General features: G+C 50.1%; 1 protein-coding gene across 2 annotated transcripts in view; it reads left to right on the forward strand.

The window, feature by feature from the left end:
* JAKMIP1 (janus kinase and microtubule interacting protein 1) overlaps positions 1–27,393 on the forward strand; it is a 182,636-nt gene that overhangs the window by 64,169 nt on the left and 91,074 nt on the right. For both annotated transcript variants that reach the window (XM_078001920.1, NM_001257961.1), the window contains 1 exon segment: positions 22,789–23,064. In XM_078001920.1, the coding sequence (XP_077858046.1) occupies positions 22,936–23,064 (129 nt within the window). In that variant the 5' untranslated portion in view covers positions 22,789–22,935.

Genomic DNA, 27,393 nt, shown 5'->3' on the forward strand with positions numbered 1-27,393 from the left:
CCTCCCTCTTGGGACCTTGAGAGGTTAAGATCACTCTGGGCAGAAGCCAAGTTCCTCCCAGCAGGTCCCTCAATGTCACGGCTTTGCTTCCCTTTCCTCCCAGCAGGTCCCTCAATGTCACGGCTTTACTTCCCTTTCCTCCCAGCAGGTCCCTCAGTGTCACTGCTTTGCTTCCCTTTCCTCCCAGCAAGTCCCTCAATATGGTGGCTTTTGCTCCCCTTTCCTCCCAGCAAGTCCCTCAATATGGTGGCTTTTGCTTCCCTTTCCTCCCAGCAGGTCCCTCGATGTGGTGGCTTTTGCTTCCCTTTCCTCCTAGCAGGTCCCCCAGTGTCGTGGCTTTTACTTCCCTCATTCCTGCTCCCAGTGGGAGATGTTACCACTAGGGTGCCTATTTGTTGGAAGTGCTTAAATATTCCCATGGTGTTTTGGGTTCAAGCAGACTGAATTATGAATTCACAGATGCCTGCATTTAGACGTCAAGCACATAAATACATGTTATTTATGTATTTATTTATTTACCTTGAGTCTCACTCTGTTGCCCAGGCTGGAGTGCAGTGGCGCGATCTTGGCTCACTGCAACCTCCATTTCCTGGGTTCAGGTGATTCGCCTGCCTCAGCCTCCCCAGCAGCTGGGAATACAGGAACCCACCACCATGCCTGGCTAATTTTTGTGTCTTTAGTAGAGACGGGGTTTCACCCTGTTTGTCAGGCTGATCTCGAACTCCTGACCTCAAGCGATCCACCCACCTTGGCCTCCCAAAGTGCTGAGATTACAGGTGGGAGCCACTGTGCCCAGCCTCGGTACATATTGAACGGATACTTCGTTCACTCCTTATTTTTGCTGCCCCCTCACCCCACCATTCCTTAAGTCCTGTGACACCAGCTTCTGCCAAGGTGTTAAGTGGCCATCTGAAAATGTTAGTAAGAAGTTCCGTGCGAGCCGCGTTGTGCTGGGTAGTGTGGTTTGGGGGAAGAACCAGTGGAATGGGCTTTAGAAGGCTTGGGTTCAAGTCCAGCCTGGCTGTGGCTCTCAGAGTCTCTGGTTTCTCATAGGTAACATGGGGCAAGAAGCAACTTCTCAGTGGGGGTGGTATGGTTGATGCAGTGGTATGCAGGGGACTAGATTATTTTAATCTGCAAAATGCTGTGTACATGGTGGCTTTTTTATCAAGGCTGGGCCAGGCTGGGCCTGGGAAGTGCCCATCCTTGGAGTGGGGTCGGGCACCTCAAGGAGCATCTCATGTGTCAGTCTGCAAGGGCTGCCATGATGGGGTCCACAGACCGGGCGGCTCACACCACAGACATTTGCTCCCAGTTCTGGAGACTGGGAGCTGCCGCCAGGGTTGGTTTCTTCCGAGACCTTTCTCCTTGGCTTGTAGACAGCTATCTTCTCCCCTTGTCCCCGCATGGTCTTCCCTCCGTGTGTCTGTGTCCTATTTTCCTTGTGTTGTTAGGACATCTGTCATCTTGGATTAGGCCCCATTTTACCTGACTTACCTCCCTAAAGACCCTGTCTCCAAACATGAAATCATGTCCTGAAGTGCCGGGGGTTGGGGATTCAACATAAGAATTTTGGAGGGACACGAGTCAGCCAATATACCATGGCTTGAGAATGGGAGAGGATGGGGAGGAGCAGAGACTGAGCAGCTCTGCCCCAGCCATACCAGACTGGAGACACACGAGCCCTATACCTGCCGTCTCCACATGTCCAGGGCCTGCCGGAGAGCCCAGACGCTGTCTTGTGTGTGGAGTCCCCAGCTGGAAGACAATTCTTTTGCCTCTGGGCATCCACAATGGTTTATCTGCATCTACACTGCGTGTTTTGGGCTGTCTTTATTTATGCATGCACCACCCTCCCATGCTGGGCTTGAGGCTGTGGTGGGGGAGGGAGGGCGTGGCTCATCTCTGCCACCCCAGGCCTGGTTGCAGTATTTGTGTGTGTGAAAGAGGACATTGTGACACCATTGTGTAGACAGATTGAGTCCATTTCACAGGCACTCAAGAGCTGCTTTGATTCTGGCAGGCACTGAGCCAGGATCTTGGGAGGTTGAGGCAACAGGCCTGGCTGTCATGGGCGCCCAGTCTGGTTGGGGAGATGGGCAATGCCAGCACAGCATGATCAGAGCTGTGAGAAAGGGAAGCTTGGGGAACTGTGGGTATGCAGAGGAAGCCCTTGACCTAGCCTAGGGGCGGGAAGTGGTGCCAGCTAAAGCATCCCAGAGGAGGTGATGCCCAAGCTGAATTTTAAAGAAGATGAACAGGTGGAAAAGAGGGGGATGGGGCATTTCAAGAAGACAGCCTTAGTCAGGTTTGATGAGGCAAGGCTGCAGTAACAAAGAAACCCCAAAAGGTCTGTATATAAGTCCATTCTCACATTGCTATAAAGATACTACTTGAAACTGGGTCATTTATAAAGAAAAGAGGTTTAATGACTCACAGTTCCACATGGCTGGGGAGGCCTCAGGAAACTTACAATCATGGTGGGAGGGGAAGGGGCATGTCTTACATGGCGGCAGGTGACAGAGAGCGAGTATTTGAAGGAGGAACTGTCGAACACTCATAAAACCACCAGATCTTGTGAGAACTCATTCACTATCCTGAGAATAGCATGGGGGAACTGCTCCTGTGATCCAGTCACCTTCCGCCAGGTCTCTCCCTCAACATGTGGAGATCAGGGGGATTACAATTCAAGATGAGATTTGGGTGGGGACACAAAGCCTAACCGTATCAGTCCATTCTAGTTCACACGTGCTCTAGTGCAGGCCCAGTCCAGTGTGTGATTCAGGGATCCAGTCCCCTCTGTCTGGTCATCCCACCATCTCAGTGCATGGCTTCAAAGGTCCTTGCATCCAAGAAGAGAGAGAAGAGTGAGGTGAGCTTTGAAGAGCTTCAGCCCAGAAGTGACACAGGTCAGGTCTAGTCATATGACCCCTACCTCCTGCAAGGGAATCTGGGAAATGTCAGAAACTGTGTGGAGGATTTGCCAAGGACACCATGGGGAACACACTTGCTGGGGTGCCAAGGCCTGGAGGACAGTGTTGATGGGAAGCACGGTCTCAGGGCTAAATTCGCTTTGCAAGAAACTTGGTAAAACAATGATTCTCCCTCCATGCCCCCCCTGCCCACTACCCACTCTCAGGCATTAACATCACGGCTAGAAACTAGACCCACAGAAGGAACAGAATTTCAGAGGGGAGATGAATGAATCTGCTTGTGTCAGGCTGGGAAGGATTAATTTCTTTGAGAACTCTTGTTCATTTGCTTTTTGAGGAATTGGGTTTAACATGGGCTCTGTCTCTCTATTGCTCTTCCTCCCTCCCTCTGAAAGTATAAATAATATGGAGTACTTGTTCTACGCTTTTTCATGCGGAAACAAAATGTTTATGGTTGTGCGTCTTCTAAGGCTTTCAAAGAGCTTGTGCTCAGAGTCACCGGCCCCATTATCAAGGGGGGTACCTTGGCACTGAGCAGAAGCGGAGGTCTGCCTATAAAATATTCAGGAGCTTAGCTAACTTTAAAATTCTGGCTGGCACAGGCATTGTCTTTGTGATTTTCATTCAGATTCGTCATTATGAGTTTTCTTGGTATTCTGTTGGGCCATATTATTTCATTATGAGCTCCTTGAGTATCATTTTTTATAATGACATTTTTATCTGATTGAATTTATTACAAAGATCTTTTTTTAATTAAAGAAATAAGGCTTGCTTTTTTGGTTGTAGTTTAGAGATTGTGTCAACACCAAGAGATGAACAGTGGCTGGGAATTAATTGCTGCTTGCATTTCCCTTAATTGACTATGAATGTGTAGAAGTTGGCTGGCTTCGTGCATGCGAGTCTTGAAATGCGGTGCTTTCTTGTAGCACAGCAACAAATAACACAAGTTGGGCCTTGTTTTTTGATCTACCCCAACAGTCTCTTTTATTGGTATATTTAGACCATTGACATTTAAAGTGATTATTGATAGAGTTGGATTAATATCTATCATATGTGTTACTGTTTTATATTTGTTACCCTTAATCTTTGTTTCTATTTTTGTCTTCTCCTTTTCTGCTTTCTGCCTTTTTTTTCTTTTTCTTTTTCTTTTTTTTCTTTTTTTTTTTGAGGCAGAGTCTGGCTCTGTCACACAGGCTGGAGTGCAGTGGTGAGATCTTAGCTCATTGCAACCTCCACATCCCAGATTCAAGCGATCCTCCTGCCTCAGTCTCCTGAGTAGCTGTGACTACAGGCGTGTGCCACCACTCCTGGCTAATTTTTGTATTTTTAGTAGAGATGGGATTTCACCATGTTGGCCACGCTGGTCTTGAACTCCTGACCTCAAGTGATCTGCCCGCCTTGGCCTCCTGAAGTGCTAGGATTACAGGTGTGAGCCACTGTGCCCGGCTGCCTTCTGTGGTTTTAATAACATTTCCATGTTCTGTCCTGAACATATCAATTGTACCTTTTAACAAAGTTTTTTTTAGGAGTCATCCTAGAGTTTGCAATATACAGTCACAACTAATCCAAGTCCAGTTTTAAATAACAACACACTGCTTCCTGTGTAGTGGAAGCATCTCATCACACGTGAGTCCCGTTTTGTCTCTCCCATTCGTTGCTCTTATCCATAAACTGTACCCATGAATTACACTGTTGCTGTTATTATTTCAAACAAACTGTTCTAGTCAATCAATTAAGAATAAAAAACGATTTTATTTTATCTTCACATATTCCTTCTCTAAAGATCTTCCTTTCTCTATATGGGTCTGAGTTTCTGACCTCTGTCATTTTCCCTCAGCTCTGAAGAGCTGCTTTTCATCTTCCTTTTCCCAAGGCAGGTGTCCATGGCAAATTCTTTGAATTTGTGTTTGTCTGAGAAAGACTTTATTTCTCCTTCATTTCTGAAGGATAATTTCACAGGCTACAGAGTTCTACGTTGGTGAGATTTTTCCTCTTCTCAATACTTTAAATATTTCTCTCTCCTCTTTCTTGCTTGCATGGTTTCTGCAGGGAAGTTAGATGTATTAATACATTTTTTTTGAGACAGAATCTCACTCTGTCGCCAAGGCTGGAGTGCAGCGGCACCATCTGGACTCACTGTAGTCCCTGTTCCCCGGGTTCAAGCGATTCTCATGCCTCAGCCTCCTGAGTAGCTGGAATTACAGGCAAGCACCACCATTCCTTGCTAATTTTTGTAAATTTTGTAGAGATGGGGTTTTGCCATGTTGGCCTAGGCTGATCTTGAACTCCTGGCCTCAAGTGATCCACCTGCTTCAGCCTCCCAAAGCATTGGGATTACAGGCATGAGCCACCATGCCCGGCCCCAGTATCTTTTCTTTACTTCTCTGCAGTTTGCATATGATATGCTAAGTGTAGGGTTTTTTTTGTTGTTGTTGTTGTTTGTGCAGTTATCCTTCTTGCTATTTTCTGAGCTTCCTTTATCTGTGGTTTGGTATCTGACATTAATTTTGTGAAATTCTCAGATACCATTGCTTCAAATATTTGTTAAATTTCTTCCTCTCTTCTCGTCCTGTTATTCTTTTTTTTTTTTTTTATGTATTTATATCTTTTGTAGTTGTATAGTCTTGGGATATTCTTTTTTTTTTTTTTTGGAGACAAGGTCTTACTCTGTCATCCAGGCTGTAGTGCAGTGGTGCAATCACAGCTTACTGTAGCCTTAATCTCCTGAGCCCAGGTGATCCTCCCACTTCAGCTGAGGTCGGAAGTGTATATCCCCACACATGGCTAAGTTTTGTATTTTTTGTAGAGACAGGGTTTTGCCATGTTGCCCAGGCTGGTCTCGAACTCCTGGGCTCAAGCAATCTGCCTTCCTCAGCCTCCCAAAGTGCTGGGATGATAGGTGTGAACCACCACGCCTGGCTGTCCTGGGATATTCTGTTTTATTTATTTATTTTTAGTCCTTTTGTTGTTGCTTTCCAGTTAGGAAATATTCTATTGACGTATGTTGAAGCCCACTGACTCTTCCTTCAGCTGTGTTCAGTCTACTAATGAGCCCATGAAAGGCATTCTTCATTTCTGTTACAGTGCTTTTTATTTCTAGCTTTTCTTTTTCATCCTTTTTTTTCAGAAGTTTCGTCTCTGCTTACATTGCCCATCTGGTTTTGCATGTTGTCTGCTTTTTCCATTAGAATCCTTGGCATATTAATCATAGTTCTTTTAAAGTTCCAGTCTGATCATTCCAGCATCTCTGCCATGTCTGGTTCCAACGTTTGGGCTCCCTTTATTGCCTTTTAGTATGCCTTGGAATGTTTTTTGTTGAGAGCCAGACATGATGCATTTGGTAAAAGGAACCTAAACTGGTTCCTGTGGAGGTTTTTGCTGTGGTGTGTTGTGATTCTGTGTGTCTGCCTGTCTGCCTCTCCAAATGTTAGGGCAGTAAGTTGCCCTATGACCTCAGTTGTCTGACGGATCCAAGAAAAGTTCTTGATTTGCATTTTGTTTAACTTGCCTTGTTTAGATGGGAGTCATGCTTCTAAGTTCCTTATGTGACAGACCAGAAACTAAAAGTTTGACTCAGTTCTCATTGCGTCCTCCCTCCCTCCCTCCTTCTTCCCCTGCCTCCCTTCCTCTTGTATAGAATCCCCCACTTCATTGGGTAGGACTTTGCCAAAGTGGCCTGGGGCAGGTCAGCGCACAGTATGGAAGTTTCTCTGATCTTTTTGGGGTTGGCATGATGAGCTTGGACCTGGGCTCTGTGGGTCTCTGACCATGAGGCCAGAGGTGTTCCAGAGTCTTCCCAATTTAGAGAGACATCTCCTCCTGAGCTTGGCTTCTTTGGGACATACCAAGATGGACTCTTAGGACCAGGAGAAGGAGACTGTTGAGGGCAGGGTCGTCGCGGTGTTCAGCTGTTGCTGTGTCTCCTGCAGTCCTCCACAGCAGAGGCGAAGGTGCTGATTCTTTGACTGGTGGACAGTGACAGGTGATGGTGACAGTTGAGGCTGCCAAAAACAGGAAGGGTGTTTTGACCTCAGAATACTTTTCTAGGGACAGGAGTGGTGCTCCAAGGAGAAAGCTCATTGTAACCTCTGGTCATATTTACAATGCAGAGGGATGGTTTCCTCCTGGTCTGTGTAGGGAAATATTGAGAACAGCAGCTGAGTGGGGGTCTGGACGAAGGAGCTTTCAGCAGGAATGGCCATCAGCGTCATGAGGGCAGGGCATGGTGGGTCCTGCTCGGTATCCTGGTCCCTGTACCAGCATGGCACCTGGCTTTCAGGAGACGTGGCACAAATTTGTGCTGAACAAATAATGGGGTGATGTGTTTCACCAGTCGACTTCAATCTGATCTCAAACCTTATAGATTATAGAGATCAAACACTCATGGCTTTGTTTATCCAGGAGCAAGGCCAAGGACCCTTGATGGTCAGTACCTTACCATTTAGCCAAGGGCCATATTTAAATATCGAGGGTTCCTGGCTGGCATGGGGTGGGGCCATGCCCAGCATCTGACCACACATGTGCCAGCTCTTGTCCAGTTGTTCTTGACTCTGAGGAGGGGGGACTCTTTTATATCAAGGAATCAGGAAACATGTGTCCCTTGATGGCTGGATGGCGTGTGTCCTTCTGCCTGAACTCTGTAGATGTGAAGACATCCTACAGGGTGAGAGTGAAACTGGGAAATGTGACGTCTTCATCATCCAGCAGGCATCCAAAGACGGCTCCCAGGGGTACTGACACCTGCTCAGGGCAGCCACTTTGCCTGGTACTGGAGACTCAGCTAAACCTGATGGTGTGGAAGGAGCTCCGAAGGTTGCAAGTGGACCTGATGCCCGGGTGAGATGGCCAGGGCCCGGGCAAGGCACCCCGGAGGTGCGGGGGTTCTGGGCAGTGGGCCTCCACAGGCAGGTTCCTGTTACTGCTGATTTATCTCTCCGCAGGGGTGGGGTGTGGCTGATGTTTGCTATAGGTGGTGCCTTCTGGTGGCCCTGGGTGGGTGGCTAGGAGGAGGAGGGGCAGGGAGACCCTGAAGGCCTGTGAGGTCAGCCAGTTGCAGGTGGCAAGGCTGGGGGCACCAGAAGGACTCCAGAGAGGACTTGGCAGGTGGAGCATGGGACTCGGGCAGTGCACGTGGGGAGCGAGACCCGGAGGGAATGGACGGAGGAGGCACGTGGCTCCCGTGTTTGCTCACCCGGGCTGGGGCTTTGTCAGGCAGACAATGGATCCATTCATTTTTTTTCCACTTGAAGAAGCACATTGAAGACCAGCTGGGTCTCCTGTTGTGGGGACAAATTTCCCAGGCCACGGGCTTGGACCTTGTGCCAATAAAACTCCCCTTCCCTCCCTCCCTGCTCCTGGTCCTCTCTGAGCTCATTCACTGCTCGCAGCCCCCGGGCCCCAGCTACGGAAGCAGGTGGCCTCCTGTCCACCCGTTTGGAGAACACACCTGCAGGGACACTTCCCTTGCCCTGACTCCATGGACAGCCACCACCTGTGGGGCTCTGACAGTCCAGGAGCCTGAATGCAGTGAGAGATCCTCCTTTCACAGATGGGGAAACTGAGGCCCAGACAACTCAGAGCACTGACCCTAGACCCTGAGTGACCCACCTGGGAGGTGAATCCATGTCTGTCTGGCTCTAAAGCCCTTTTCGAACCGCATGACTGTGGCCAGTTACTGTCTCGGGCCCCAGTGTCTTCACCCGCAGGTGGAGGTGGTGGTAGTCCTGGCATCACAGCCTTTACAGGGCATTGTTGTGCGGGTCAAATGAGATTGTCCTGCGAAAGGCGCCTGGTAAATAGCAGGTGTTACCCAGAGACGGGGGCGGTGGGATGGGAACTTTCCCATCTCTAAAAGGCTCCTGTGTGCAGGAGGGAGGGTGGAAGCAGTCTGGGGGCTTCTGAGTGCCCGGAGGAGCTAAATAGAAGGGTGCCGGGTTTTGTTTGCTTCTTTTTGGTTCAAAATGAGAAGTGCTTTCCGAAGTGAGGGCTACCAAGGGTGAGCCTGAGGCGGGGCTCTTGTCAATGGAAGGACTTTCAGAGAGGCTGGAGGACCGCGTGTCGGAGAAAGGGGATCAAGGAGGGAATCCCACAGGAGTGAAGGGGGGACGTGACCTGTGGGGCCGTCCCAGGTGTGCACTGGCCTTGTCTTCCTTCGCACTGTTTCTCTTCACACGGTGCAGGGCCACAGTTCTGGGCCACCTCCCAGCCTGCCAAGTCCTGTCGCAGCTGTTGCCCTGTTTGGGCTTCACCAACGTGCCAGTGAGGTCACCGTTGCTACTGTCCCCACCAAGTCACTGGCCGGGGAGCCTGAGGCTGACAACCAGTCCTCCCCTGCTGGGCCCAGCCTTTGCCGGCCACCCCTGGCCCCTTCTTGCTCCCTCAGGCACAGGCTTCCCCCAGTCTCTCCCATCTCCTCTGCTTCCCATCTTTCCTTCCAGAATGGCCGGCTTTCCAGCAAACCCCACGGTGTGTTTTCAGTGTGTGGGGTGTGCCGTGCCTTTGGCTCTGAGCCTCAGTTTTCTCATCTCTAAACTGGGGTAACAGCCTACACTCTGCCTGCGCCTGGGTTTGCTGTGGCTCAGATGGGTCAGGTGGGCAGGGTGGGCAGTGCATGGTAAGGTGGACTGGGCTCGCTGGCCAGGTGACGTGCCAGGCTCTGAAGCCCCCCAGCCCAGTTTTCCCTCAGAAGAAAGAGAATGACATCCCTTGGCTGGGGATTGCCAGGGAGCCTGCCCTGCTCAGAACCACCAACTCTGCGCTGCTGGGTGTGGTATAGGGGGTGTGTCTTCTGTATGTGCGTGTGGCATATGTAGTATGGGTTTCTGTATGATGTGTGTGATGTCTGTGTATGGTGTGGTGTGTGTGTTGTACGTGGTGTGTGTTTCTGTATGATGTGTATATTTGTGTGTGGTGTGTATCTGTATGTGCGTGTGGCATATGTAGTATGGGTTTCTGTATGATGTGTGTGATGTCTGTGTATGGTGTGGTGTGTGTGTTGTGCGGCGTGTGTGTTTCTGTATGATGTGTATATTCGTGTGTGGTGTGTATTTGTGGTGTGTGTGTGTATGGCATATGTGGTATGGGTTTCTGTATGATGTGTGTGATGTCTGTGTATGGTGTGTGTGTTGTATGTGGTGTATATTTCTGTATGATGTGTATATTTCTGTGTGGTGTGTATCTGTGGTGTGTGTGTGTGTGTGTGGCGTATGTGGTATGGGTTTCTGTATGATGCATGTGTAATGTCTGTGTGTGATGCAGTGTGTTGCATGGAGTATGTTTCTGTATGGTGTGTGGGTGTGTTTCTGTATGGTATGTGTGTGTTTCTACATGGTGTGTGTGTTTCTGTATGGTGTGTGGGTGTGTTTCTATATGGTATGTGTGTGTTTCTACATGGTGTGTGTGTTTCTGTATGGTGTGTGTGTGTTTCTGCATGGTGTGTGTGTGTTTCTGTATAGTGTGTGTGGGGGGTGTGTGTGTGTTTCTGTATAGTATGTGTGTGTTTCTACATGGTGTGTGTGTTTCTGTATGGTGTGTGTGTGTGTTTCTGTATGGTGTGTGTGTGTTTCTACATAGTGTGTGTGTTTCTGTATGGTACATGCATGTTTGTGTGTGTAACATGCACAGAATCACCCCCTCCCGGGCACATGAGGGACTCTTAGGTGTTTGTTGGGTGCAGAATGAACAACCTGACCCAAAACAGGAAGTCCGGACAGTGTGGGTCACTGTGGCCATAGATGGAGCTGGGAGAGTGGCATTGAGTGGCCTCCGTCCCAGCTTACTGGGACCGTGTGGCCCTGCCTGTGGGGAGGGGCTTGAGGGTCTTGGCCCCTGGGATGGGAGGGTCCTAGGCGAGGGGTCAGCCAGTCCGGGTGGGGTGCTCCGGCTGCTGGAGTGCTGATGACATAATTGCCCAGGGAAGTGGGAGCTGAGGGCACCTCAGCGAGCTGGGGCTGGGGACTGTGGTGCCTATGTGGGGTGGTGCCCGCCCTATGGCCTTTGACCATAGCCTGGCTGACCACTGGTGGGGAAGAGGCAGGTTCTCCTCTCCTACTCCGTCTGTGACCCAGGCCAGCCCCGACCTGTTAGGCCTCAGTTTTCCCATCTGTAAAATGGGTCTGTCTCCTGTGGCAATCTCAACCCAGCTGGCCTCATAGTCCTGGAGATAGATGGTCACGTGGTGGTGGCCTAGAGTCAGGCTTGGGCCTCAGGGATGCCCGACCTTGCTTGCAGGGCAGAAGAGGTTTGCCGGAAAGAAGTGTGGCCCAAGTCAAATACTGGGGACAGTTAGGAGGTGATCCCAGGTGGCCTGTGAGCTAGGGAGGGGCACATGCAGAGGCCTTCAGGGGACAGCAGGCATGACCCAGGCTGGAGCAAGGAGCAGGGTGCAGTGCAGAGGCCTGGCTGCTGTAGCCATGGACACTTTTTCCCCTACAGGGCATCAGCAGGGAACGGTGGGGAGGGTCACTCCCCATGGCCCTGGAGCTTGGATGGATTGGCATGTAGGCCTAGACCAGGGGAGGCCACTGTGTCACACGAATGCAGACAGGCAAGGGTGAGGGCTGGCTGGGGCAGTGGCAGTAGGGGATGCCTCTGAAAACTGGTGATAGGGGGACAGCTCTTGGCTGGATGTTGAGGGTTGGGGAAGGCTGAGGCCCATTTTCAGATTAAGCTGCCACACTTAAGCGTGGAACTGGGTCCAGGTCACTAAGTGCTCCTGAATGTGCTGGTACAGGTGGCTGCTCTGTCGTCATTTCTATGTTGATGAGACCCGCCAGCTGTGACCTCCTGGCATCAGTGATGGGACACAGGGCTTGGGAGCCCTGGCTGCACGTGGCCCTCTCTGGGATTAGCAATCGTCGCCAACGCTCGTCCCATGTGGTGCCGTCTGCACAGCCCACCCCCATTATGTATGGAAAGTCCTGCGTGGAGAGAACACAGCCGGGCCAGGGCCATGAAGGGGATAGTGGCAGAGCTGAGGCAAGTGACTAAGCCTCCTGCTCCTCGTTCCGGGTTCTCTCTATGGCACTTCACCTCCAAGCCCAGAGTATGTGTTAGGAAACCTGACTTGGTTGACATTATTGACTACGCTTTATGGAAGGTTCACTTAAAACGCCCTCTAACTATTTTGCGTCAGTATAAAAAGAGACGGCAAGCACCTTGTTAATTTCCTGTAATTGGAAAATGAGATCTCCTAAGAAAGTATCTCCTAGACTTCCCAGGCCTTTTCTTTCTTGTGTGTTTTAGAGACAGGGTCTCACTGCTCTGTCACCCAGGCTGGAGTGCAGTGGCGCCACCATAGCTCACTGCAGTTTTGAACTCCTGGGCCAAGGTGCTCCTCCCACCTCAGTCTCCTGGGTAGCTAGGACTACAGGCTCGCAGCACCACATCCAGCTAACTTTTACGTCTTTTTTATAGAGACAGGGTCTTCCTCCGTTGCCCAAACTGGTCTTGAACTCCTGGGCTCAACCATCCTCCTGCCTTGGGCTCTCAGAGTGCTGGGATTACAGGCGTGAGCCACCATGCCTAGCTTGAGGCTTCTTTTTAAGTATTAAAAGACTTTTTATTTGAATATCCTCTCTCTCTTTTGGGGTGGTGGCATGGAGGAAAATCTTTGATTTCTAGAAAATCTTTGCTGTCTTTCATTTTCCTGCCTGTGTCTTCGCCTTTTGCACAATGTGGTCAGTCAGTTCCCTGTGTCTCTCGGGCCCTGGGCTGGAAGAACAGACAGCTCAGCTGCTAGGATTTTGTGAAAATCCTGAGAACCAAGCTGTGTGCCTGGGATGGGGGCACACCTACCGTATGGTGTGCCATGGCTCTGGGTGAGGGGTTTGGGCTCCCCGGAAGCCATGCCTCCTCTGCCAGTGGCAACAGCTCTGTTCCATAGGACTGTACAGCCTCAAGATAGGTGTGCATTTTTGGGGTGATGTTGAAAACTAGTAGCATTGGCAGAAAATAGAAAAACTAACAAGAGCCTTTTGCATTTCCTAAATTATTAGAATGTTAACAAGTGACATCTTTCATTTAAAAGGTTTTGTAGTTTGCAATTAAATCATTATCATTGTTAACTGTTACCGAGTCCTTGTTACGGTCTGGTCCCTGTTCTGAAAAACCTTAAAAGTATGAAATCATTTCATGCCCAAAACAACCTTAGGAGGAAGGAATTATTACTAGCCTCATTTTCTGATCAAGAAACTGAGGCACAGAGAGGTGAAGTCTCCTGTCTGAGGTCACACAGCTGGTAAGTAGTAGAGCTAAGAATCCACCCAGTCACTCTGGCTCTTGAGCCCGTGCTCTCACCCTCCACGTCCCCCTCCCTGACCTCCACATCACATGGGCTGGGCGCTGTCCTCCCAGCTTTGCAGCTGACGAAACGGCAGTTCAGGGATATGAACTGACGTCTCCCGCATCGTAGAGCCGGCATTGCTTGTGTGGGACTTGAATTCAGGTCAGCAGCTGCTCCCTCTAACCTCTATTTATATCACATTATGTTATTTTTCTTCATAAGGCCTCTGCCATGCCTTGAATCTCAGCACAGTCTTTTAAAGACAAGAATCTTTTGTGATTTCATGCTAAATATGCAATGCAGAGTCTTTGTAGGTCCTTTAGAAAATGTATCCAGGCAAAAATCAAATCCAAACAGAAGGAAAAACCCAACTACCCTTACCTCTTTCAAAGATGATGTCCACTCTCAATAGATTGTAAATATTTGTCTGTGCTATTTTATTGTTATGATTATTATTTGAGATGGGGTCTCACTCTGTCACCCAGGCTGGAGTGCAGTGGTTAGATCTCAGCTCACTGCAACCTCTGCCTCCTAGGTACTAGCAATTCTCCTGCCTCAGCCTTCCGAATAGTTGGGATTACAGGCTAATTTTTGTACTTTCAGTAGAGATGGGGTTTCACTATCTTGACTGAGCTGGTCTTGAACTTCTGACATCAAGAAATCTGCCTGCCTCGGCCTCCCAAAGTGCTAAGGTTACAGGCATGAGCCACTGCATCCGGCCCTGTCTATGCTATTTTAAATGCCTACGCTTAAACATAAGCCTGCCTACAAATGCACATATATACAGTGTCTATTATATGCAGTATATATGTGCATTATATATATGTATACACTGTAGTATGCTGTATGTACGATTGTATAAGTTGCTTTTTCCATTTAATAGGTGGCAAACGTCAGAGTTGGCAGGGCGATGGCCACAGATCAATTCTGGTCCACAGATGGCTTTTGTTTGGGCTGAATGATATTTATACAAATCTATGTGAATTCATTTCTAACATATACAAATTGGGAAATTTCACATAAAAATCAATGTCAGCTTTCTCTGGAAAATTCAGATCTGGCTCCTCTTTTTAATGCTCTTGGGCATCGCTGGAGCTGCGTTGCGATTACTGGAGTAGATGGCGTGTGCCGAGGGCTCACTCCGGTGACTTCCCGCACGGGGAGCTGTGTGCTCCCTGCTAGGTCCGGGGGCAGGCCGCCTGTCTGTGATGGCGTACCCTCCTCCACTGCATACCCATCCCTGGGTTTACTGGTGCAGTTTTGTAGTACAAGGAATTCCCTATGGCGGTGCATTCAGGTTGCTTCCAACTTTTGCTCTCCTGATGCCTGGCACAGTTCTTCGGAAGGTGAGAGGGAAGTTGAAGGCAAGAGAGTATTAACCTCCAAATAGTCAGGTTGTTCCGGGCCTGAACACGGAGGACCATTTTATGCCCTTGCTCCTTATGCAGCCCACTATTGATAGAGTCATAGGAAAAATCCTGGGTCAAGCTATGGACATTGTTGGCAAATCTGGCAGTGCACGCCAATGAGAACGATGATGATGATAATGATGATGATGATGATGATGACGATGACGATGAAGCAGCTGCCTTTTTTTTTTTTTTTTTTTTTTTTGAGACAAGCTCTCTCTCTGTTACCCAGGCTAGAGTGCAGTAGTGTGATCTTGGCTCACCGCAACTGCCGCCTCCCGGATTCAAGCGATTCTCCTGCCTCAGCCGCCTGAGTAGCTGGGATTACAAGTGTGCACCACCATGCCTGGCTAATTTTTGTATTTTTAGAAGACATGGGGTTTCGCCATGTTGGCCAGGCTGGTCTTGAACTCCTGATCTCAGGTGATGCACCTGCCTTGGCCTCCCAAAGTGCTGGGATTACAGGCGTGAGCCACTGCAGCTGGCCTGCTGCCATTTTTTGAGCATTGCTTTGTGCCGGTAAGTGTGCCAAGAAATGCCCAAACCTGAAGGCACTTAGCCTCCAGCAGCGCTGTGGAGTGGGGACTCCGACAGCCTCTGAGTCCCCACTTGGCCCATAAAGGATTCATGGAAGGAGCTGAAGCTGGCCTGGGCTGTGAGCTTCACTCTGGTATTTCAGTACTGCTCAAAAGAGAACCTAGTACCACCTCTTTCTTTATTTTGTTGATTGCATAAACAGCATGCCCCCATCACAGGACTTAAAGCGAAATCGCGGGATGTGAACTGATGAGAAGCACACTTGCCATCTCTCCAGGTGCTGCCCGGCAGGGCTCACACGCCACTGTTGTCCGTGGGCCTCCCTCCCTGTCTCTTCCTTGGCTGTTTCTGAGTTATCTAGTGTGCTTTTGCTCATTTGGCCATCAACAACTTTTGGATCCTGAGGTTATTTCCAGTTTTCCATTGCCATCAACAATAGACACATGAAAAAATGCTCATCATCGCTGGCCATCAGAGAAATGCAAATCAAAACCACAATGAGATACCATCTCACACCAGTTAGAATGGCGATCATTAAAAAGTCAGGAAACAACAGGTGCTGGAGAGGATGTGGAGAAATAGGAACACTTTTACACTGTTGGTGGGATTGTAAACTAGTTCAACCATTATGGAAAACAGTATGGCGATTCCTCAAAGATCTAGAACTAGATGTACCATATGACCCAGCCATCCCATTACTGGGTATATACCCAAAGGATTATAAATCATGCTGCTATAAAGACACATGCACACGTATGTTTATCGCGGCACTATTCACAATAGCAAAGACTTGGAATCAACCCAAATGTCCATCAGTGACAGACTGGATTAAGAAAATGTGGCACATATACACCACAGCCATGGTGTATGCAAAAAAGGATGAGTTTGTGTCCTTTGTAGGGACATGGATGCAGCTGGAAACCATCATTCTTAGCAAACTATCACAAGAACAGAAAACCAAACACCGCATGTTCTCACTCATAGGTGGGAACTGAACAATGAGATCACTTGGACTCGGGAAGGGGAACATCAGACACTGGGGCCTATCACGGGGAGGGGGAAGGGGGGAAGGATTGCATTGGGAGTTATACCCGATGTAAATGACGAGTTGATGGGTGCTGACGAGTTGATGGGTGCAGCACAGCAACATGGCACAAGTATACATATGTAACAAACCTGCACGTTATGCACATGTACCCTAGAACTTAAAGTATAATAATAATAATAAATAAATAAATAATAAAAAATAAAAAGAATTAAAAAAAAACAATTCAAATTATGCTACTCGCAACATCTTTAGGCAGATTGCTCTTTCCTTTCAGGAATTACCTCCTTAGAATAAATTTCCAGGAAGCATATTACTGTGCCTGGGGTGGGAATATGGCTGTAGCTTTTTAAGTCAGCACAATCAATTTGGATTTAGATATTTAAACCAAAGTCACATACTTACTCAGAGAGAGATTTTTTTCATAAGGGCTCATTAAGTAATGAATGTTTGTTTAAAAAAAAAAAAAGTTGTGGCTAGATTCTTTAGGATAAACTGTTTTCTGTCCACGGAAAGGATTCGACTCTGCCAACCTACCTCATTCATATTTTCTCCAGGGAGACCCCTGGGATCTCCGTGTAATTTTTGGTGAAGTGTGCAGGAAGTGTTACAAAGAAGACCTCTTAGTGATGGGCTGGAATTTCTGCTTATCAGATATTTGGATTTGAGGTGTCTTGAAGGAGCTCATTTTCTTTTTGTGCCTGTGTTTTGTGAATCCTGTTATAAAAATATCAGGCCATGTGGGGCTGGAGGCAGGAAACCTGAGTTGGAAATACCATGGCAGCCACCAGGTCATCCAACAATCTTGGGCAACTCTCTTCTGCTTTCTGAGCCTTACTTTTTTCATCCACACCTTGGGGGCAAAGGTCCCTTCTAATCTCACCTTGTAGGTTGTGAATTGTGACTGTAGAGGGATGTGAGCGGCCCTGTTCAGCAGGGAGACATTGTGGTTTCTTGGTGATATTACACACAGTGAGGAGAGGGGCGAGGCAAGGCTCATTCAGACTTGTGTTCTGAGGAGCTGGTTACCTTCAGGCATTAAACAAAGTGCTGAGCATGTCCCAGGACTGGTTTGTTGTTGGTGTTGTTTGTTTGTTTTTGAGACGGAGTTTCGCTCTTGTTGCCCAGGCTGGAGTGCAATGATGTGATCTCAGCTCACTGCAACCTCCACCTCCTGTGCTCAAGCGATTCTCCTGGCTCAGCCTCCCAAGTAGCTGGGATTACAGGCATGCGCCACCACACTTGTCTAATTTGTATATTTAGTAGAGAGGCGGTTTCTCCATGTTGGGTCAGGCTAGTCTCGGACTCCCGACCTCAGGTGATCCACCCACCTCCGCCTCCCAAAGTGCTGGGATTACAGGCGTGAGCCACTGCGTCCGGCCCCAGGAGCGGTTCTTTCCTGCTTGCCTGGTATATTAATTTCCTGTGGCCTCCATAAAGAATGACCACAAACTGGGTGGTAAACAGAAATTTACTCTCACAGTTCTAGAGGTCAGAAGTCCCAAGTCACGGTGCTGGCAGGGTCACATTCCCTTAAAAAAAGCTGTCAGTCCTTCCCTCCTTCAGCTTTGGGTGGCTGTCAGCTGTCCTGGCTTCCCTGGTGTGGCCGCAGCGCTCTGGTCTCTTCCCTGGCTTCGCGTGGTCTTCTGTTCTGTGTGTCTTCTCCGCGCATCTCCTATAAAGACTCCTGTCAATGGATTTAGACTTCATCCTACTCCAGGAGGATTTCGTCTTGAGATCTTTCACTTCGTTACATCTTCAAAGGCGCTTTTTCCTAACAAGGGCACATCTGCAGGTTCTGGGGACCAGGATGTGGTATCTTTTTGGGGGCCACGATTCAGCCCACCTCAGCCCTCATCAGCCAGAAGCTGGCCCATGCTGGCCAACCAGAGCTCTGCCCTTGCCTCCTGTGGCCTCAGTCCAGGGTCCCAGCCCTTCTGCTTGCCTCTACAATGTTGTCACCACGAAGCTGTGCTTTAATGAAGGGAGGAAATTTTGCAGCAGGCCTGAGAAGGCCAGACAAGGCCCTGCACCCAGTGCATGGGCAGATGTTGTTGGTGGGCATTGTGGAAGGCTGTGGGGTCAGAGCAAGAGCCTGGCATATAGGTCAAGGTTGGCGAATATCCACCTCCTGCGAACCAGTCCCGTTGGTTCCAGAACTGAAATATCTCTGCAGCCCACCCATCTCTGACACCACGTGCCCCTTGTCCCAGCCTCCATGTCATTCGTCTGTGTCTCAGCAGCCCGGGTGATCTTTAAACAGCAGGATGATAGTCGCAAGAGCCTCTACAGTGCTTCCTGTGTGACAGGCAGGGACCCATTTTACCCTCGCCACCACCACTGGGGTACAGCTATTACCATCTGCACTTCAGCGAAATGGAAATTCGAGTCACACCCTGCTAATGGCTTCCCAGCATGCTCAGGGTAGGGCTTGAACTCTGTCCAGGGCCAGCTTCACGGGCACACGACCTGTGCTGTCCTGCAGGGCCTGCACTCAGAGGGCCTGGCTCTTGGCTTAATGCTCTGCTGTTGCCATCATGCAAGTCTTAATAATTTTGAACAAGGAGCCTCACATTTTCATTTTGCACTGGGCTGCAAATACATAGCTGGTCTTGACTCTGTGCTTGGTGTAGAGCCCCCACGTGGTCTGGCAGTTTGCCCTCCCCACTGCCTGCCTGTGACAGGTGATATTTGATAGCTGTGTATCACAGTGCCCTGTAGACTTTTTCTTTCCAGCACCTACCACAAGCCATCATTATTTTATGTATTCATTTCCATAGTGGTCTCCCTGACTAGACAGTTCTGTGATGGCCGGGACCTTGTCTGGTCCTCCTGCATGCCTGGTATTTTAATTTCCTGTGGGCAATTAAAGGGCACCCACGCTGTCGAGGCACAAATGGCATGGAGGCTGGGACAAGGGGGCACGTGATGTCAGAGTTGGGTGGGCTGCAGAGATATTTCAGTTCTGGAGCCAACAGGACTGGTTCACAGGAGGTGGATATTTACCAACCTTGGCCTATATGCCAGGCAAGGCCCAGGATCAGCAGCGGGGCTCCCCGTGCCTTCAGGAAGGAGCATGCTCTGAGGACTCCGTCTCCTGTGTGTCCTGAGCAGTCACCCTCCAGCCTGCGGCGCTGAGCCACTGCTGTGCTCCTTCCTCCACAGTGGGTTGTGCCATCTTCTGCTTGGTGGGCAGTGGGCTCAGAATGAGAAGTCCTGGGTGCAGCAGACACCAAGCTCAGCTCAGGCAGGAGAGTTCCCTGCTGTTGCTCCTGCCGACGAGACTTTTGTGCAGCCCGCAGCTGGAGGAGCTGATTATAGAGATGCTGCGTGGCGCTGTGAGCGTCAGGACCATCAACAGTGTGTCCATGGCACAGAGGCCGGCTGCTGGGGCCCACCCTGAGCTCTGAGGTTGACTTGGCCCAGAACTTTGGACATCCTCCCCTCCTGCACTCCATTCATCTTCACACTCACTGTGGCCCAGCCTGGCAGTGTCTGGAACGGGGTGTTGAGAGTACCAGGCTTGGCATCAGCCCATGGAGATTTATTCATCCTGGAATTGGATCGAGCTTGGACTTTGGGCTGGGCACGGTGTGGGGCGCACAAAGGTGGGAGCTAAGGTTCTGACCCAGAGGAGCTGACAGTTGGCGCATGCTCAGGGTAGGGCTTCAACAACTTTTGGGTCCTGGACAGGGCAGCCCTCTCCCCCACCAGCGGCCCAAAGAGTTGGCGGACCTGCAGCTGCCCCATCCTGCCTGCGAGGCTGGCGGGCCGCTCCTGTGGATGTAGTCCATTTTGTTTCTCTTCTTCTTTCTTCAGGGGTCCTTCCTGGCTAATTGCAGATATTTTTCTTGCCTTTCTTAAAAAACAAAACAAAACAAAAAAAAACTGCACTGTTTCTTCTTAAAAGCAGTCATTGAAGTAGAAAATTGCACTTACCTAGAAGAGTCTAAAGAAGAGAATAGATATCACCTGTAACTGCATCCCCGAGATGGTCCCTGTCAGTATCCTGGGCGTGTGGCTGCCATGTCCTTCCCACCGTGTCCCCAGGGTGCAGGGCTGGCACCTCGCAGTTGCTCAACACGTATTTGTGACTGAGTGAAAATAATGAGCAAATATATATATATATATATATCTACGTATATATATAGCAGAAAATCGAGACTATAAATTGTATTTTTTTTATTTTTATGTATTTATTTATTTATTTTGAGATGGAGTCTCCCAGGCTGCGGTGCAATGGCACGATCTCGGCTCACTGCAACTTCCGCCTCCAGGTTCAAGCAATTCTCCTGTCTCAGCCTCCCGAGTAACTGGAATTACAGGTGTGCACCATCACGCCCTGCTAATTTTTTGTATTTTTAGTAGAGAGGCGGTTTCATCATGTTGGCCAGGCTGGTCTCAAACTCCTGACCTCAGGTGGTCTACCCACCTCAGCCTCCCAAAGTGCTGGGATTACAGGCGTGAGCCACTGCACCTGGCCTATTTTTTTATTTCACCTTTTTCACTCTGTGGCGCTGACCTTTTCCCCATGTGGAGTTTTCTGTCGGGGCTTAGACGTCATTGACGTCATCTATCCCTTCTGGCTGAGCACTGTGTTGTTGTGATGGACATCCAAGTGTTTCTATCAGAGACTTATCTCTGGTGTTTCCTTAAAGCACATTCCTAGAAGTGGCCACACAAAGGAATAAAAAGGAGCAAGCTTCCTTTTTTGGTGTTGCATTTTGTGTGTCTTCCTGCCCATCAGGGTATGGGGAGGTGCACTTCAGACCCAAAGGCTGATTTCTGAGAACTGCTGTGGTTATAAAAGCGGCAGGTCAGCGGAGGCGAGGAATGAATTATGTATCAAGCTCTAAGTCAGATCAAGGCAAATGGAGTTCATACTTCTCTGAAGACAGAATGTACCTTTCTGGAATCGATCAGCGGAGATGTTGATTAGCCCAGAATAATCCTTCATGGTGTTTTAAGAAACACTACTCTCTTGTTCAGGAGAAAGGCACCTGGCCTCCATCACTGCCTCCCAGATTTTGTAGATTGGAGGGATGTCCCAGGGCCTCAGCGCTAGCAGGTCCCGCCTGACTTCAGTTCAAGGCCACTGAGCATCTGCAACTCGCCGGATGCACTGGTGTTGCGGGGACCCCACCCCAGACCATTCCTGGGCACCCCTGTCCTATACTTCCTGCATCTCCCACCCACAGGCTGAGGTCACATGGACTCCAGGAGGCCGAATCCAATGGCCAGCTTCGGGTTCTCACCTTGACCTCTTCGGGGCTGCCCGCTGTTGGCACCTTCCTTCTTCTAGACACGCGATCTTCTGCAGCCTCCCTTGTGCCTTCTCTCCTTCCGTCCTGTTCATGGCCTGCCTTGCCACTTTTGTCTCATCTGCCCAACCTCCCAAGTTAGCATTCCTCCACACCGGAGTGTTCCCTCCTCGCTCTGCATTCATTCCCTACGTGATCGAATCCCAACACCCCACTCACTGGCTGTGTGGACTTAGGTAGCTGACTTCACCTCTCTGTGCTTTCATTTCCTCATCTCTAAAATGGGTCTAGTAAAATCCTCTCTCACCAGGTGTTCCAAGCATGATAGGACAGGATTCCCAGCTCCTGCCACAGGCCCTGGTACATGATGGGCACCTCATGACTCTCCTGTTGTCACTCATTCATTCACGCACTTGGCGGATCCTGATGGAATGCATCTTACGTGCTGCCCTCTGTTCTAGGCATGGAGGACACAGCGGGAGCAGAGCAGGCCCAGGCCTTGCTTACTGGGAATCCATCCTCATGTAGGGGATGTAGATGAGAACTAAGTCAATTACAGTTTGTCAGATGGAAAATGAGACGGAGATGTAGGGAAGGGAAGGGAGAGCAGAGGCGGGCTTTCCGAGGCAGCTCGGGGCGGTGGTTAGGCTCAGTCCTGGCTCACCCGCTTCCAGCTGTGGACCTTGATCGGGTTCATACTGTTTCCTCTCTCAGTAGCTGAGTGACATCACCAGCAGTCAGCCTCTGTGTGTCTCTGTTTCCTCATCTGTAACACTGGGTGACATCACCTATCTAGTAGGGAAGGAAACCACTAACCTCTGAAATCAAAAAGCCTATTTCTCTAAGTGTGGTCCTCAGACCCGGCTCCAGAATTGCTGGGATTGTGGATAGAAATGCAGATTCCCTGGCCTACCATGCTCTGGGTGAGGCCCAGGGCCCTGCTTTTTGGAAGAAGTATCTTAGGAGTCTCAGGCTCACTGATGTTGGCAGACTGTGGTCTACAGGGTGCTGAGATGGGCTGGTCTCATCCTGATGGGAGCAGGATGGACTGAAGCTACTCAAAGTGTGGTCACCTGGGAGCCTCACCTGGAAGCTTGTTAGAAATGCAAATCAGATTCTCTATGGGTGGGCCCAGGACTCCATGCCTTAACAACCTCCAAGTGATTCTGCTGCAGCCCCCATCTGGGAGGCTCTAGGTCAGCTCTGGGAGTGGCAGGTCATCCTCCAGATGAGGCAGTTGCCTGGCCCAGGGTGCCCTAGGCAGGAACACCAGCTCCCCACCCTTCTCTCTCTGCTAACTTAGTTTCCCTCCTTCCCTCAGGATCCCAAGTGATGGTGGTTTCCTCGGAGGGCAAGCTGAGCCCTGCGCGACTGGTTAGCACGGTGGAGCTGGTAGCCACGCCTGCTGGCTGGCGTGCGTGAACGGGTGTGAACCGCAGGATCTCAGCACCTTGACCCAAGAGGAAGCATGTCGAAGAAAGGCCGGAGCAAGGGCGAGAAGCCCGAGATGGAGACGGACGCGGTGCAGATGGCCAACGAGGAGCTGCGGGCCAAGCTGACCAGCATTCAGATCGAGTTCCAGCAGGAAAAGAGCAAGGTGGGGGCTGGCGCCAGCTCAGCAGCAGCTGGGCTGCAAATGTCCCTTTGGGCAGTGTTGCCCCTGGGACATGTATGGAGAGCCTGTTCCAGGTGGGGGGCTGAGGGTAGGCGCTTCACCTCTCTAGCCTGCGGCCTGTCCCTTTGCAGTACAGAGACCGGTGGGCAGGAGTCCGGGCCCCACCAGTGCTTGCTGTGACCTTGGACAAGCCACTGAACACCCCATTCTTTGATTTCTCTTACCTGCAAAATGGGGCTTGTCAAAAGAAAAATGTTTGACAAATTCAGTTTAGCACAGTTTAATTGAGCAAAGAACGATTCGAGGATGGGGCAGCCCCCAGAGCAGAACAGACCAGGTTCAGAGAAACCTGCATGTGGTCAGACAGCTTTCATTATGGGGACAGAAAACAGAGGTGCTGAGGCTACTTGTTTGATTACAGCTTGACCCTTGATCCGTGGGTCACCTGTGATTTACTGATGCTCAGCTTCTGTGATTGGCTGAGCCTCGGCTGTTTGTTTAAAAATGCTCCTAAGTCAGCCTCTTGGTTAGTTTGCTTGCTAAGTTAGGTTGCAGTTCATTATATAGGAACTCATGCATGAAGGCACCCTCAGGCTAAGTTTAGTTTAATTTAGCAAGGTCATGGCAGTACCAGCTTTTCCTAAATTCCAAAAGGGAGGAGGGCATAGTGAGGCATGTCCCACTCCCCGCTTCCCATCATGGCCTGAACTAGCTTTTCAGGTTAACGTTGGAATGCCTTTGGTGGAGAGGAGGGGTCCGTTCAGATAGTCAGGAGGCTTCAAAGTTTATATTTGGTTTATGCTGCCTTGAGATCTTGTAAGCCACATATGTGCTTTCTTAGACATGATGGGGCTGTGGTCTGGACTCAGGGCTTGGCTAGGTAAAGAGCTTGGAACAGAGCCTGGCTCTGGGATATGAGCTACTCTCCTCTCTCCTAGAGCAGATTTGAGCTTTGGAGCTGGTCAGGACAGTGCCTGGTTGGGTGCTGGGAGTCTAATTAAAGCATGGGATGTCACAGAGGGGAGGAGCCCAGACTTTCTAGGCAGACCTGGCTTCAAACCTCAGCTTGTCCCCTAACTGGTCTCGTGATCTTGGCCAGGTGACTAAAAGTCTCTGAAACCTCTGTCTGCTCATCTGACACCAGCTATTATGGTGTAATAATAGCTGTCTGGTTTAAGATGGTCATGAGGATCTGATTAATGGATGCAATAAAAAGACCCATCAACATCTCGTGCCCAGGCCCAGCTGCAGTCCTGTTTGGTGGCCTGGCTCTGACTTGGGTGGACTTGAAGGTAGAGCAAGCCCAGGGCTATGAGCCCAGAGAGGAACCACTAGGCAGGCTGAGGACAGAAAGGGGATGGAGATGCGGGCTTGCTCCTGGGTGGCTCAAGCAGTTGAGGGTCTAACTGAAGCTCTGAATGTGCCCTCCAGCTTCTGATGTAGCACCTGGAGCAATGGGTGGAGGCTGCTTGGGAAATTGCATCAGGCATCCCCGTCTTGTTGAGCTGGGACTCAGGCGGCCAATGGGGTGCTGGGCCAGATCCAGCTGCCAGGTGGGGATAGGGCTGGGGCCTGGGCTCTGGCTCCAACCCCCAGCTCAGGATGGGCCACACAGAGCAGAGGCTGAGTTCTGGACTGGGGGAGTGGGCTTCTGAAGCTTGGGGACAGAGGCACCTGTCTCCACCCCTAGGTGTTCAAGATTCCAGTCCAAGTGCATCCAGCCTCCTTTAGTCATGGATGCTGGTGATATTGACCTGTTCACCCTTTAGCCAGGTCAAGAGGCCAGGTCACCTCTGGGGCTGGGGCTGACTGGTTAGGGCTGCAGGGACTTGCATCTTGTATCTGGACGTAGCAATAGTGGCTGTGGTGACAGGGAAAGCTGCTCACTCACATCACACTGCCTGGGCTCCATCCCCTCTCCACCACCACCCCTGCCTGAGGTTTTATAAGCTGTGTAACCCCCTGCCTCAGTTTTCCCATCTGTAGATGGGGACCTCTAAGGTGTCTGCCTCCTGGGTTGTTTGAGGAATGAATGAGACAGTCACACACAGGGCCTGGGTGCTGCCTGTCATATTCTCACATGACCATCAGGGCGACATTTGTATGCCTACTGTGCGGATAGCACCAGGTGCTTTAGAGGGTGTCATGACCCTGGCAGGGAACTGAGAGGTCAGGTGCGGCTTCCCCCGTGTTACAGGTGAGCCAGCCAAGGGCTGGAGAGGGCAGGGACTTGTCCAGGTGTGTTAGCTTGCCAGGGCTGCAGTAACCAAGTCCCACAGATGGGGCGGCTTCCACAACAGATGTTTGCTGTCTCACAGTCCTGGAGGGTGGCAGCCACAGATCCAGGTGTCAGGATTGGCTTTTTCTGAAGCCTCTCTCCTTGGCTTGCAGTCGACCACCTTCTCCCTGTATCTTCATATGGCTTTCTCCTGTGTGTGTGTCCATGTCTGTATTTCCTCTTCTTATGAAGACACCAGGCAAATTGGATTAGGGCCCACCCTAATGACCTCATTAGGATCTGTCTCCAAATGCAATCACATCCTGAGGTCCTGGGGGTTAGGACTTCAACATATGAATTTCAGGGGACACAGTTTAGCCCCACACACGAGGCCAGCACAGTAGATGGTACTGCTGGGTTGAAAGCCAGGCCCATGCGGACCCCAGGCTGGGCCTCCCTGTTACCAGGCTGCCTCCTTGCCTCTGGGACATGTAGCAATTCCCACTTGGATGTACCCTGGCTGCTTATTTTCTCAATCCAGCCATCCCTGTAGCCCCTTGAGGTTGACTTTACCCATCTGGCTGCTGGGAGAATTTTGATTCTCTGAGAATTCAGCCGTGTGCTTATTGACTGGTACAAAAAGAATAAATGCAAACTTTACAATTGCATTGAAGTGTTACTTTGATATGATCTCATAATCACCATCAATGTCCCATTTAAAGTGCTGGTATTTAAGCACAGCATACCTGTTGAACACTGTAGGATGAGGGAGGGTGGTAAACGTGTCTGTTCATCAGCAAGCCTGTGGCACGCATGCTCTGTGCCTGGGCTGAGTGAGAAGTGTTTGGAAGTAACTCAGAGACAGCCCCTGCCCTCAAGTCAGATGGGTACAGAGGCTCACAGGAAACCAGCAATATAGCAGCCCTGGGCACATTGCATCAAAGGTTTTAGAAAATAGTGCAGGGGCAAGCAGAACCCAAGACTTCACAGGGGCAGTTTTGTGGGGGTTTTTTGGAACACTTCCTTACTTTCTGGCATCGTAAGATGCCCCAGGCTCCTCAGTGGCTCACGCCTGTAATCCCAGCACTTTGGGAGGCCGAGGCAGGTAGATCATGAGGTCAGGAGAACGAGACCATCCTGGCTAACACGGTGAAACCCCATCTCTACTAAAAATATTAAAAAATTAGCTGGGCGTGGTGGCAGGCACCTGTAGTCCTGCTACTCGGGAAACTGAGGCAGGAGAATGGCGTGAACCCAGGAGGTGGAGCTTGCAGTGAGCCGAGATCGTGCCACTGCACTCCAGCCTGGGTGACAGAGCGAGACACCGACTCAAAAAAAAAAAAAAAGAAAAAAGATGCCCCAGGCTCATCTTGTATATTTCCTATCCCAGCCCCAGACCCAGCAATTTCTCTGAGGAGTCCTGGTTCCTTTTATTGGAGAATGGCATTAGAAACAAAGATCTGGGCACCAGGTGTGCCCATTACTGCTGGGGTGTCATTGTTTCTAGGCCCTCTCAGCTGCCAGAACAAGGAAATACATGTGTATACTGACCTGCATATGTACACATACCTGTAAATATTTCTATATATGACATCTATATCCACACAAAGTTAAACGTGAGTTCTTACAGATGTCCCCGAGATGAATCCACTGCCACATGGCTCACTTCAGCCTCCTCTTGCTTGTCTGTAACCTCTCACTCCAAGTGGGAAACCTGGCTTCCCCATCTGCCATCCACTTCCTTTGTTCAACATTATACATGTATGATGGTTTCAGAGTAGTTAACCTGTACCCGTGAGATTTAGAGGGCTTTGAGCCTGGAGGGTGTGGTAGGGAGGGCTGCTGCAGGTGGCTTGGGCAGGGGGAAGTGGGGAAGTGGCCAGGCCTGGACATAGAGAGCCAGTGCTGCCGGATTGGACGAGGATGGGGATGGAAAGGGGCGAATCTGACTCACTCTCTGAGTGGGAATGGCGAGTGGGGGTGGTTCTTGTGGTTCAGATAATTTCTCCATGCCAGCCCCCACACCCCCAGGGCATGTTCCCTCTCTTGGCCTTTGTGCTACGGCTGCACCATTTAGGAGTGAATGGTGTGGG

Source organism: Macaca mulatta, chromosome 5 (genome assembly GCF_049350105.2).
Source record: "Macaca mulatta isolate MMU2019108-1 chromosome 5, T2T-MMU8v2.0, whole genome shotgun sequence".
In the NCBI taxonomy this organism is placed as follows: domain Eukaryota; kingdom Metazoa; phylum Chordata; class Mammalia; order Primates; family Cercopithecidae; genus Macaca; species Macaca mulatta.